Source organism: Amblyomma maculatum, chromosome 6, assembly GCF_055883805.1.
Source record: "Amblyomma maculatum isolate TAMU_Amacu chromosome 6, ASM5588380v1, whole genome shotgun sequence".
Taxonomy (NCBI): domain Eukaryota; kingdom Metazoa; phylum Arthropoda; class Arachnida; order Ixodida; family Ixodidae; genus Amblyomma; species Amblyomma maculatum.
In genome coordinates, this window is record NC_139349.1 from 125,669,171 (window position 1) to 125,683,495 (window position 14,325).

Genomic DNA, 14,325 nt, shown 5'->3' on the forward strand with positions numbered 1-14,325 from the left:
GCTGCCAGTTCATCGCCCAGAGACGCGTCATAGGGAATTAATCCGCTTTATTCTGAAGCTCACGGTTCAATCAAAATTTGTGTGCGCCCTGTTAGGGAGATGTCCGGGAGCAGCTGCTCACGTGCTATAGTTTTTTTAAGAGCAATAAATACTGCAATGTAAAATTTACCTGGATGGAAACAAAGCTGCTAGCCATTCTTCGAGACGATTTACAATTTTTATATTCCCGTTTTCTTTTTTTTTTTTTTGTTTTCACTCAGCAAATATTTAGGTAGTTAGCTAATAAGTAATCACTAAATATTTCAGCTTGTCGAGCGAGAAAAATATTGTACATTACGCCAATCGACGCTCAACAGCCGTCACTTTATTTCACTGGGGCTATGGCACTGCGACATCATTTTTTAGGTATTATGTTACATTTGGCTGGGACACCTGTTGTATGCTTATAAGCCTTGTCAGCGCTGAAATTATTGCTCAGCTCACATAGTTAAGGCATTTTTAACGGGATTCTTATTTCGGCTTGGGCAATGTGGCAATGCTTTTAGGTTTTAGATCTGAGTCGCTTCTCCAGCATGACTCGAGCAGCTCTGCCCCAACGCCGCCTTTAGGAATCATGCACAAATTGAATTCGTTAAAAAAAGGAAGCAGACGTTTTACTTCGCCATAGAGAACACACATCCTAATGTATTGTACTGCAGATTGATAATTTCCTGGAAATGAAAGCATAAAAAGTATCCGGGAGCCTTGCTTTTCATGGACAATCACCAACACAGAAAGGAACGAATAATGTAGAGATTTTGTAGACAGTGGTGTTTTTCACTTAAGCGTTTGCTCTAGGTCTCCTGCTTTTTTCTTTGACGCCCCTTTTTGGAACGCCAACTAAACGTGCATCAGCCTGCAGTAACTTTCCGGTGTAGCTGACGCACGTCCAGCTTTACCTTTTAATCCGGCGTTCTACATAGCTTCGTCTGACGGCGCAAAGTCACCCGTTGGCTTGCGTCACTTATAGACTCCTATAACACTGGTATCGCCGCTGAGCACTGATAGGCAAAATCCATTTGGCGGACGTCAATCACGTATTATAGAAAAGCCGACGTTGAGCCCATTCTCAAGGGTCGATCACCCTCGTCTCGATACGGTAGAAGGCATGGGAGAAGAATGCAAGGGAATAAATGCGGGAAAAGAGTATTAAATACTGCACTCTCTCCACCAAAAAGAAAACGAAGAAAGTTCGAAAGGAGCGCCTTTCTCAGCGTTAATTTAGCTGGATGCTGACCCTCGGTTCTTCACAGCCTTCTATCATATCCTGCCTCTTTCTTCGGTTGTCGTTCACCCTTCATTCTCCTATCGCCTGTTCGAATTATTTATTGCTTCAAAGCGTGGTAGAGCTGACAAACACTGTCGGTGGCATCCACAGCGCCGGCCGTCGTGAGCGAACTCGAAGTCACGTGAGCTGCAGTCACTGGCGCCCCCTCTCCACCCCTCACTAAACCTTCTCCCCTTCACTCTATTTTCATTCGCTTCTGCTTGCAGTGTCTTAAGACGCTGCCATCGGCATCCGTGGTGCTGGGCCCGGCCCGTCATTAGACGCGCAGGGTGGCACGGTGGTCGTGGCGGCAGGAAAACGGATTGCGCATGCTCGGTCGGCGCATTAGCGTGATGAATGAGGCCGCCTGCCGGGCGCGCGAGACCTAACCCCGCGTTTGCCACGCTAGGGCGAGCGTGAAGCATGAAGCCACCCAACCTTCTTCAGAACTTCTTCTCAGTCGCGTGATGGAAAGGGGGGGGGGGGGGGGGTGCCCTCCGTAAGAGGCGGCGACGACAATGCTGCAGGGAGAAAGGAGAAGGGGGGGGGGGGGGGGGGGGCAACACAACACCCGTGAAAAGGCAACAAGGTAAACGTCCCTTAGCTGAACCGGCTCCTTCCCTACTCTCGGCCCCGTTTATCATCGGCGTGCCGACCCCTCTTCACTTTCCCGCCGCCACGTTCTTGGAGAGGCCTGACTCCAGCGTGATGGCTGCCAGCGCCGAGTCGACGGAACCTCGCACCTTGGGTGTGTCGAGTAATACGGGCGGGAGTCCAAAAGAGAAGGTTCAAATTCAGGTTTATTTTTCAACAACACTTGGTTACCGAGGAGGCGACAAAAATGCAAACAAATGTTCCCTGACGAAACGTCCGCCCCTTTAAACTCTCTCTGTGAGCAGTGGGCAAATTTGAAAAAAACAAAACAAAGCAAGCACAAAATATCCTCAAAGTTACATTGCATAAAACACACTACATAACGAAACCAAGAAAGCACAGTTTCACATACATTACCGAATACCGAATAAAAAATGCTGCAAAAACTAGCTTCTTGAGTTAATATGGTTACAAGGCATTGCGCACAACAATACAACATCAGTACCACTGGAGATAACAGTAGGCGTGAAAAGTTTAACTACGGAAGCGAAAAAATAAGCCTTAGTTCTCTAGAATAAAAGCTGTCGAATTCTGTTAATATAAGTCAGATTTGTGCAGAAAGAATGAGCCATTATTATGTCACAGAAAAGAACTGGGTTTTTCTCCAACCGCTCTCATAGAACCCCTGTGCTGAATGGTTTCTATAACACCAGGGTATTTACTTAGAAGATCAGCTATTTGATTATTTAGTATTTGTGTACAGTAGTTCGTGCGCACCGGTTCTTTTCTACAGGTCGTATGTCGAAAGTTATGGCCGTGGATCACAGCCGGAACCATTTTCATTTGGTCGTATACTTTCAGTGCTATTCTCTTGTTCGTGATATTCGTGATAGTTAATATCCGATGTTTTTTGAAAAGTGGGGCAGAGGGACTTTGTATGGAGAGTTTTCTATTAACCGTATGATTTTTTTTGTAGTATTAGCAAGTTACGCAACTCAATGTTACGCTTTCATTGATCTCTCTTGAAACGAAACCGTATAGCAAGATATCAGCTTTTAAGGCGTTGATGACATATTTACTTACTTTACATCTATGCAGGTTTCCTTCCCGGCAACGAACAAGATGCGAGCCTTGGTCGTCGTCGGTTTTGCCACGATGGCGCTTCTGGCAGAGGCTCGTCCGAAGTGTCCCAGCGGACAGACGCTCCTTTACCCTTGCAAGTGCACAAGAAGCGAAGATGTTGGGCTTCATGTTTTATGCGATGGTGTGAACCTGGCTATGATGTCCCGTGGGTTAGGCAACGTGAACCATCCTGTCGCGAACCTTACTATAGTGAGTTCGTCGTTCAAAAAACTTTTTGGTGACGTATTTAAGGATCTGCAGGTCATCAACCTGACCGTTGCTCATGGGTCTCTCGCTTCCGTGGCCACAGACGTAATGGACCACTTCAACGAATCGCTGAAGCTGCTCAGTTTCGAAGACAACGCCCTGACCGAGATACCGGTGGAATTGATCAACAAGTTTAGGAATCTCACGTCTCTCAATCTGGCGTACAACCGAATAGAGGTTATTCCAGCAAACGCGTTCGGCGCGTTGAACATTCTCTTCGAACTGCGCCTAGATCACAATCTCCTTTTCAAAGTGCACCCTTCAGCTTTCACTGGACTCAACAGGTTGGAGCGACTTGACATGCACCACAACAAAATGGAGAAGATTGAAAGAAATACATTTCGATTTGCGCGAAAGATAAAGTACCTCGATCTGTCGTACAATAATTTTACGGCGTTTCAAAAGATTGACTTCAACCAGCTGACTAACATGTGGTTTCTAAACATATCGAATAACAGGGTCAAGACGTTTCCACGTGGCATGTTCGTTGCGAACGCCATTCTCCGAGTGATAAACATGTCTTACAATGAACTCCCTGAGGTGGATGCTAATACAGTCAAAGGTGTCAGGTTTCTCCGTGATGTTTACTTTAGGGGGAACCGGATCAAGAAGGTGCACAAGCAAGCTTTCGTGTCGTCCCGGCATCTTCGGACACTTGATTTAGCCCATAACTTATTAGAAGACATTGGATACGAACAGTTCAAGGAGTTCCAGTGGCTTGAAAAGTTGGACCTCAGCTACAACAAGATAAGCAAAATAGCCAGCGCAGCGCTTTTGAAAATGTATCAAATTCACATTGACCTGAGTCACAACAACATCAGCTACATTGGAGACATGGCGTTTCAGGAATTGTCTAACGTTACTGTCTTTGATCTTTCCCACAATAACATAACGACAATGCCAAAAGACACGTTTTACCTGTCTGACGTAACTACTCTTCTTCTTAATCACAACAACATAAGTGACTTCAACACTGTCCCTGTTGCTAATATTACTGGCATAAAAGTTCTGAACGTAACCTTTAACAAGATCACCGATATCAATCGAAAGGCTTTCACAAAAAAGCGACTATACGAACTTCACACAGTTGATTTTAGCTACAATAATATTACGGAGATTTCGGGATCTGTTTTCGAAAAGCTTGCTGGCGTGAGATTCCTTAACCTCAGCCACAATGCGATAAAAAAGATTGGCTACAGCACTTTCGGATCGATTCCCACGCTGCTTGATCTGGACATCAGTCACAACAATATTAGTGACGTTAGTCACGGTGGTCTTTCCGCGATGGTCAGTGTTCGCTTCATCAAAGCGAACGACAACAAGATTAAGCGCATGTTCAATTTGCCAATAGCTTTGAACGAGCTCTATTTGCAAAACAATATGCTCTCTCACTTTGGTCCGGGCACATTCAGGTCTATGAACTCCATGCTAAGGCTGTATCTGGACAATAATAACCTTACACGCCTCGAAAGGGGCTCATTCACCAATCTGCTTACCCTGCAAACATTGTCCCTTGCCAACAACAGCATCGATAGAGTACCTTGGGAAGCACTTGAAGATCTCAGTTCCTTGCAGTACCTCTACTTAAACGACAACAAGATCAAAGCTTTGCCTAAGAAGGCATTCGGTCGCCTGCCAGTCGTGTTCGACCTCCGGCTCCAAAACAACCGAATCAGCAACGTCAGCGAATATGCATTCGAAGGAATGCTGCAGCTGCTGCGTCTAAACCTGAGCTACAACAACATATCCTCCATCCCGCCTGAGGCGTTCAAGGGCTTAGTGTCTTTGCACACATTGGACCTCTCGCATAACTTCCTCAACAAGCTCGAGAATAAGACTCACGGCTTGCTGGACGACCTGCTGTCACTCTCCTCCATCAACGTCTCGCACAACGAGGTTGCTTTTATCACAGAGAAGACGTTTCCTCGATCACCATACATTCCGTACAAGCTCAAGAACGTCGATCTCAGCTACAACTTTCTCTCGGTTCTCACTAACAGCTTCGACGATGGCCTTGGCAAAGCGGAGTACATCGACTTGCGCCACAACCTCATAAACGAGGTGTACCCTAACGTTCTGAGAAACCTAACCAGCCTGAGACACCTAGACATGTCATACAATGACCTTCGACATGTTGCCAACGGAGCCCTTGTACTGCCAGAAAATGTTAGCTGGGCAGATTTCAGTCACAACAAGATTTTCTCTGTAGACCTGCGAGATTTTCTCAGATCCCAAAGCCTGCGCCATCTGGACTTGCGGTTCAACAACGTGACCACGTTCGAGGAAGAGTACATGGCGAGGATCAAGAATGGTCTGCGTCTGTATTACGAAGGTAATAAGTTGTAAAAGAACGCTTCTTTTTATGCTAACTTCTAGGTATTGCTAATTGCTCAACACACCCTCCTTTGATATTATATTGAAGACCGATGTCAAAATGAGGGTACAAATTAAAGTTTAAATGAAAACATCTAACCAACTAGGAGCTCTTGGTGAACATTGAACATCATACATTTCTTACTTACGTATGTTACGTTATCTTTGACCTCATGCCTGGTGTGACACTGTGTTTAGGGCAACGTATGAGTGGGCATAACAAATATCCAGAAATCTAGGATGAAGACCTGAAAGTACGATTTACTACCAGCCCAACACTCTGAAGCCCAAAATTTGGTAGTGGATCCCGACTGTCTCGTTGCGTCTAAGAGGAACGGCTAACAACAGCGTTTCCGCCAGACTGTTTCATCCTAAGTCAGAACGCAACCTCAGTACTAATTTTAAGCAGCATACGTCTACACAAAGCACCCGTTTCTTAGTTTAATGTACCATAATTGTGTACGCTTCTAGAAATGGAAACTGTTACTGAACAGAGTGTTCTTTTGGCAGAAGGTAGTAAATAATTTAACGCTACCGCGTGATTCCAAGCTTAATGACGCCATGTGGTTTGAACGAACGCTACTATTGTTGCGTAAACTTACAGCTGCATGTATCTTTCGCCCTTTAATCACCGCAAGGTAATTGAAGCGACGTCTAAGCGGAAGTGTTCTGATCGAGGTGTTCTGATGACGCATGTATAATTTCTTACCTAAAAATACCTAAATGATAAGTCCTGAGGATTTGGGCCCTACCTGTTATCCCATATATGTGAGAGGCAATTATATATCGATGTCTCCTATGACGTTTTTACCAAAGCCATCCAAAATTTACTTTATAGGCGTCGAGAAAACTGCAATAACATGGAGCCTGTTTTGGTGTAAGAGGCAATTTTTCAAGCACTTACAGCTGCGGTCGCTGCTGCCAGCGGCTTTAAACAGAGATCAGTGTTGAAAGTCAATCGTTTGTCTACACGTGACGATAATTGTGCAAAGCTGTCGTTTTTACAACATAGTTACCTCTCCTTACGGGGTCAGGATGATCTCAAGTGGGATCCTCCACATGGCTGACGGCGGGACAAAGCAAAGCTGAATTTCAGTGTCATCTAGAAGCGGCATCTGGAACGAGACAGCCGACGGGGTCGCTGTTATTGTCTGCAGGCGTGTCGCTTGGCTCGCTTCAGTGAAATGCGCCCAGCTCGCCAGATGCCAAGAGGCGCCACAGCAGTAGCGTTCAAGTGTCCCTCTTTTCCTTTTGTGCTTGTTTCTTTTTTTCATTTCTTGCTCGATGAGTTGTATGACAGCCGGCGCGTACTGTGGTCTAATACGACCATTTTGCGGCATTATGCTGCGGCGTGAGCCGGCCATCGTGTCCTTTTTGAGCGGTTAGTTAAAAATACAAGAAAACAATTTGAGAACACTGTAGAGCCTGCACTGGAGAAATGCGAAAGCCTTAGCGTCGTTGCTGCTTTTGTTTCGACACTTGGTGCGCCGTCGTTTTTATTTCTTTATATTTTCGTGCTTGCGTTTTTTAAGTCTCATATTTTTTGTTCTTTAACGTCTGTTTGACTTTTTAGTTTTTTTTCTTGTTTTAATTTGTTTAGTTTGTATTTGTTCACCTCAACGCCTTTCAGCGTCTTTATACTAGACAAGGAGAATTTCGGACATGTTCACAGGAAGTCGGCGTAAAGTACTGGCGCAAAATTAAGTGTGACAAAGATGTCACCATATTCTTTTTTTTTTTTTCGAGATATAAAGAGTCTTTTTCTACCTGCCGTTTGCCAATCACGCTTCGAAAGAGCTTTGCCAATGTTCGTTGTGTCAACTGCTTTTCAACTTACTTGTGGGACGCCTGGTTATTTTCGCGAAATTGTCCAAATGAACATGATATTTATATACCCCATTTTGAATGAATTATTTCAGCAGTGTCACCAGAAAACGCCTTTACAAAAATGTTATTGAAACAGTCTTGCCTGTACCCGTGTGCCGGTCGTTACACTCTACTGGCCCGGGGCAAAATGTATTGAAATATGTTGAAAGAATGCCGTTGCAGCCGTAATTGAAAACAGGTTACTTCTTTAAATTTCATATAGGAGTTCTTCTGCCCGTGAAGGCACGGATGACGGAAAAGGAAACTTTTTTACTATGGGGTTTGGACTTTATGTCGTATAGAAAACCCGAGGCTGTTGAACACGTGTTTATAGATTGTTGCGATGGGGTTTTCATTTGGAATGTCCAGCGAATTTGCCTTTTCACAAAGGTTTCCCTTTGAACGCCCATGGAATTTAGTTCCTAGCTGCACAGGAAGATGACGGAGTTCCCAATGACACGATAATGCTCATAGGCTTGCACAGCATGTGGAAACGCCAAATTGTTGTTCGCCATGCCGAACTTCATGTCAGAGCTATCCGGTAGCATTTTGGTGACTCTGCCCGACTGATAATATATGTTTTGGTCTGGTTTAGTTTGGTTTATGAGGTTTAACGTCCCAAAGCGAACCGGGCTATGCGAAGCACCGTAAAAGGGCTCCGGACATTTCGACCGCCTGGAGTTCTTTAACACGCGCTGACATCGCACAACACACAACCGCACTGCTTTTTACCCCCATCTAAAAGCGGCCTCCGCGGTCGGGATTCGATTCCGCATCCTTGGGCATAACAGTCCAGCCCCCTAACGGCTTTACCACCGCGGCGGGTATAATTAATGTTTTGAAAACTTATTTATGTGAACCTGAGCTCATAAATTTATTGGAAAAGTGACCAATTTAAATTTTGTGTTACATATATTGATAGTGAACTGCTGCACTTTTCAAAATTCAGCCAGTTTGTTGTTTTTATGAAAAAAAAAATGCAATAAAGACAAGTCTGCATAGAGTAGATGGTTAGCGCGCTCAGCTGGGACACGGGAGAATGATCGTCCAGTCTCGCAAAATGTTTTCTCAACTGGTGGGTAATAACAAGCGAATACATGGCTCTCTCGAATTTATTTCCAGGAAATCCCCTGAACTGCGACTGCAGCGTCAAATATCTTCGCCAGTGGCTCGGCCACAACCCTCAGGTCACCGAATGGAACAACGTTGTCTGCAACTCCCCGCACCACCTGCACCAACGGCACCTTCTGGACGTCAGCCCCGACGTCCTCGAGTGCCTCACCGACGAACAACGAGCTCAGAAGGGCGATGATGATGAGTCTGCCGTCGACGTCAAGTTCAGGCTCGTAGACTCGCCCTCCAAGAAGACTATACGCTTCGCCTGGTACGTGGCCACAAGGGAGGACGTGTCCGGCTTCCGAGCCATAGTGAGCGACGTGCCGACGAGCAGCCTCGCGAGTGAGACAGACATTCCGTACCGGTACAGAGAGTACACCATCGATGGGCTCGAGCCATCTGTGCAGTATCGGCTCTGCTTGGTAGCCTTGGACTCGACGGGTGAAGCGCGCAACTTGCCTAGTCGTCAGTGCAGAACAATCACTCCGGTGGGCGCTGCGGCGAGGATCGTGTCGCCAATGCCTGTGATATTCGTCCTGCTTGTAGTCGTTTTCACCGCGCTGTGTTCGGAGTGCTGGATTTTGAGTGCGTGAGCCAAACTAGACCGAAACAGTATGTATGTGGTATGTGTACGGGTTCGCCCTAGTCCGCTTTTGCACGAACGTTGTGGGTGCACAAACTCTGCCGTACTTGTTCAACGAGAGACGCACTGAAGGGTGAATAAAACGTGGCTGATTGGTTTGCCTCATAAGTATACGCGTTGTTCGCAAATAACTACCTTTTTGCGAATTTGTACACTTCGCCTGTCGTCACCTCTCAGCTTCCTTCACTTCCGGAAATAGGGACCAACGTTCAACTTCCGAATAAGTTTTAGTATAGAACACCTGCCATGAGCGCACATATTTGGTTGAGCGTGATTCGAGGGCTAATGTTTGTTAGCGCTGCTTTATATTTTCCAGAAACGAGCGACGTTACCTTGGTGCCCAGCAGCAAAGTCGCCGTGGTTACGAGTGCCAATCATACGAACCTCATGATGTGTTTTCCCTCCACTGTAAAATTCGTAATAGCAGCGTTGTGTGGCTGGCGAAGTTTGAACAGCTAACATAACACCTAGAATCGCGACGTTGTACTGGGACGCAAGGCAATCATGCATGTGCCTTGCCAGTCAGTCATCTGACTGCATCTCTCAAGATGTCGCCCTCGCCCGTCACCATCTGAAGGTCGTTCCCTTCGAAAGACGCAGACCTGTGCAACTTTGAGTCGTTGCGCAGATAATTAATATAAAATATGCAGAATTATTAGGAGGGTCAGATGTTACTGATGTGATGGTGTTTTGCTCCGGCGCTCTTGTTATTGAACTTCCTCTTCCATCTCTACACGATGATGTCATTAGTATTGTGACATAAAACGACGCAGGTCGGATTTTTCGCGCTCGTCCAGTGCCCAAGTGGTGTACTTGTAATAGCATACAGCCTGAACCGACTTCTGTGATAAATATTCTGGCTTGCTCTCGGCTTAAAGATAAAATAAACATTTGTTATCACATCGCATGTGGGAGAGTTTCAAGAGAGAGTGGTAAAGGTGATATCATGGCGATTCCTTAGTTTTTTTATCACAAATTTCGAATGCTGTAAAAACGATCTGTCTTGGCGTTTGTCGTGTTTAGTGGTTCGGCATGCTGTAAGCCCATCGATGTCGTACAAGGCAATTTAAGGACATTTGTGGAGTCTATGTGGAAATTGTTTCAGCATGAGTGCGTGCTCACAGGCAAAACCAATAAATGTGCATGACTTCGAGTCTTTCTTCAATCCAAACACCATTGTCGTTGTGTAGTATGCGTATATGTATAAAAAAATTCTAGTACTCAGGAAGCAAGGCGGAATGTATTGAAGTGACAGCTTTTCGTCTAAAGCCCACGATTGTTGATCGTCGACGACGAAGGTAGTAAGAACGAATGAAGTTTTCGTCAATCTCACGAATTGTCTGCACTTCTTTAAATATAAACACTTCTAAATATTTTTGATGCCACCTACGCATTTCAAGACTTGGTAAGCTAGTCTGTACGAGCCGCTTAGTCACCATAAATATCTCTACAAGCGCCGTATCTTTCAGTGAGCGAAGTGCAAATTTAAATTTTTATGAAGACAAAGTGCACCATTATTTACTGTGTGCTGTGATAGTCAGCACTTCAGCCATCGACATGCACCTGTGCGTTGTGCGACGAAGACAAAGAAGAAGTACGCTGGGCTCGCCGTTGCAAGGTCCTGTCCTCACAGCTCTCCATCTGAGCGTCAATAAACGCCCTATTACAATTGGCGCAGGTGCCGGAAACGATCCCACCCAGACTGAAACTGCGAAGCCGTACACTACCCTCTACGACCGCCATGCAAGACGAGTCCACTTCGACGCTGCCGGCCGTTCCACCCACGATCATGTGTGCTGGCGTCGTGCGCCAGCGTGACCCTTGCCTGTTCAGCGGCACGGCCGATCTGGACTTTCTTTCAAGTCACTCTCCAGGTCGTTTGTCTCGGGCGCTTGCCCGCCAAGCTCACCATTTTTCAATTCGTGACGGGCTGCTCTATCGCCGCAATTATCTTCACGACGGAAGGAAGTGGCTTTTAGTCATCCCCCGTCATCTCCGCGCCGAAATTTGTGCTGCTTTCCATACTGATCCCCAGTGCGCCCACGGCGGAGTGTTGAAAACCTACACGCGCTTGCGTCTGCGCTTCTTCTGGCGTGGAATGTACCGCTTTGTCCGCCATTTTGTCCGCTCTTGCCGGTCTTGCCAACGCCGAAAAACTCCTCTCAAGTCCCCTGCTTCGTTGCAGCCGTTGCCCTGTCCTGCCCGTCCGTTTGATCGTGTCGGCATAGATCTATACGGTCCCCTTCCTACAACTTCAGCTGACAACCGCTGGATTATCGTGGCAGTGGATCATCTAACCCGCTACACTGAGACATCATCATTGCCCTCTGCTTCCGCACGCGACGTGGCTGCCTTTATTCTAAAAAACCTGGTTCTTCGCCATGGTGCCCCTCGCGAACTGCTCAGTGACCGCGGACGCGTTTTCTTATCAGACGCTCTTGAGGCTGTCCTGAAAGAATGCCGCATCATACACCGAACCGCTACCTCGTACCACCCTCAGACGAATGGACTGACAGAACGTTTTAACCGCACTCTCGGTGACATGCTGGTTATGCACGTGAACACCGACCATTCCAATTGGGACCAAGTTAACTACTTACGCATATAACACCGCGACACAGGCCACTACTGGATTCTCTCCATTCTTTCTCCTTTACGGGCGCGAGCCACCCTGTACTATGGACACACTTTTTCTATACCGCCCTGACGTTTCCGAATCTTCCCCGCTATCCGATGCCGTCACGTACGCAGAAGAATGCCGTCAGCTCGCCCGCTCTCTCACAACAGAAAATCAGTGGCAACAAAAATACCTCCGTGATACCGGCGAAACTTCGTCATATCTCCCGAACACACTGGTGTGGCTCTGGGTGCCCTCCACAACCCCTAGCCTTTCAAAGAAGTTTCTTGCTCCCTACCACGGGCCATATAGGGTCCTCCAGCAAACACCTGCAGTCAACTACGTAGTTGAGCCCGTCACGCCCTCTGCGGACTTGCGTCGCCGTGGTCGTGAAACAGTTCACGTGAACCGATTGAAGCCATTCTATGACCCCGCTGTGCTTTCCGCGCCATAAGTCGCCAGGATGGCTCCTTTTTTTTACCCGGGGGGAAAATGTACTGTGATAGTCAGCACTTCAGCCATCGACATGCACCTGTGCGTTGTGCGACGAAGACAAAGAAGAAGTACGCTGGGCTCGCCGTTGCAAGGTCCTGTCCTCACAGCTCTCCATCTGAGCGTCAATAAACGCCCTATTACAACTGTCACTCATTTATGTCAGCGTACAGATCCGTAAATAAGCTGAAACAATAGTGAAATTCCTGGCACTTTCGTTTTGACGTATGTCTTTCGTAGAGGTGTGGCTCTGCAAACAGCTTGGAATCCAGATTCCTGTAATCTCTTCTCCAAAGTGCCGTTTTCAGTGCCTCTTCAGAGCTGCTTTAACAGCCCAAAATAAAGGACCGAAAAGCAGGAAGTGAATTTGGACCAGCAAGACTTCAGTCTATATAGCCTGTAAACACCATTTACTATATTGGCTTCCATGATCTGAGAACGAGCTTCGGAACATTTCCGGAATGTGAGGTATGCCATGTTCACAAGAAAGCTGAGTGCGTGTCCTCTACTTTAATGAGTTCAAGCCATGGGAATTCGTGCGCGAAATCTGAGAAATGTGCGCTTTAGTGCGGCTTCTCAGCGATGAAAACGGAAACGACAGCGGTGTGAACGTGCCTACTCCACTCCTTTCCGTAAACAAACTGAAACGCCCTTTAAACCCCGCGAAAAGGTCGATGACCAGCGAGAGTGACTTGATTTACAATTTTTTAAACCGCATTTCTCCCTCAAAGCGTTATGTCTGGTCTGAGGTCTAACAATGTTAATTATTAGGCTGGTTGGCAGTGCTATTGTAAATGTAATGGACAAGAAACGACGAAACCAACGAAAAGCAGAAAAGTGAACTTTCAGTCGCTTTTATGGGAAACGCCTGCTCTAGATTATCGCATTCCTTTAATTTTGTTTCATTATCTCTGACACAACGACAGTCAGACGGTATCCGTTAGTACGCCATCTTAAGCTCTATCAAAGAAGGACGCAAATTGCTGCATCACGAATATGCATTAAGGAGATGAAATGGAGAAAGTGCGGGAATCGCTGCTTTAAATAAGCAGGCGCTTTGAATAAAAATTCAGTTGTCAGGGCAGCATCATCCTAGTGTGTGTGTGTTTCTTCGGTGTAGTTCTTAGTTATCTGCTGCAGTTTACTACTATACTGTATGAGGCAACGATCCTGCAAATATTTCTTTCAACTATAAAAAGCTTTTTTTATAGCTATTTACATTTTTTTGCGCATCATAGGAGGTTTACCTTCATATATTGTTTTCTAGCATCTTCAGCGGGTATCCAACATCTCTTCATACTTCCAACTAACGCAATTGCTTGCAGAAATTTGCGACATATTTAAGTATTCGTGTTGTCGACAGAAGGTCCACGCTTCTCTCAAACATGTGCGCGAAGCGCTTTCCCATCGCACAGTCATTCACCATTTTGATTATCGTTATTGTGGCGCTTAGCTTCCTCCACATCCGGTTGGAGAGAGGCAGCGTCGACTGAATTCTGTAGCAGAGAGGACCGGCTTTCTGTGGGCGCTGCCACAAAAGTGGCATTGTCATATAAGTAGGCAAATAAACCTGCATCAATTTTTTCCTTAAAACTACTATGTCACCCAGTATTATTGACGCGTTATGCAACAACAGAAGACTGTGTTCTGGCTTTCGAAAAACCATTGATCGTTGTTGAAAGCGACTGTGAGGATAAAATGTTTCGAAGGAAACCCGCGCCGGTTCATAAACGGGCCCTAAATCATTATAACAATCTCTTCGCTACTCTATGTTGTGTTGCCTTCTACAGAAAATGGAATGGCTCTTAAGAATACGTACTAAATCATTATAACAATCTCTTCGCTACTCTATGTTGTGTTGCCTTCTACAGAAAATGGAATGGCTCTTAAGAATACGTACTCACTATTTTAGCCATTTATAGTGATAGT

The 14,325-nt window shown here is 46.0% G+C and overlaps 1 protein-coding gene across 1 annotated transcript; it reads left to right on the forward strand.

Annotated features, from left to right (window-relative positions):
- The first annotated feature begins 3,013 nt into the window (after nt 1-3,013).
- On the forward strand, nt 3,014-9,382 carry conv (insulin like growth factor binding protein acid labile subunit convoluted). The gene is made up of 2 exons (XM_084605725.1): nt 3,014-5,621; nt 8,651-9,382. Exons 1-2 carry the CDS (start codon nt 3,023-3,025, stop codon nt 9,235-9,237), a joined length of 3,186 nt encoding a protein of 1,061 aa, XP_084461851.1. The 5' UTR covers nt 3,014-3,022; the 3' UTR covers nt 9,238-9,382.
- The last annotated feature ends 4,943 nt before the right edge of the window (nt 9,383-14,325 follow it).

Bases quoted from the DNA above. Each gene is read 5' to 3' on its own strand.
- conv (XM_084605725.1), top strand. From the start codon at position 3,023: ATGCGAGCCTTGGTCGTCGTCGGTTTTGCCACGATGGCGCTTCTGGCA. The intron at 5,622-8,650 runs GTAATAAGTTGT...ATTTATTTCCAG, and splicing joins TCTGCGTCTGTATTACGAAG to GAAATCCCCTGAACTGCGAC.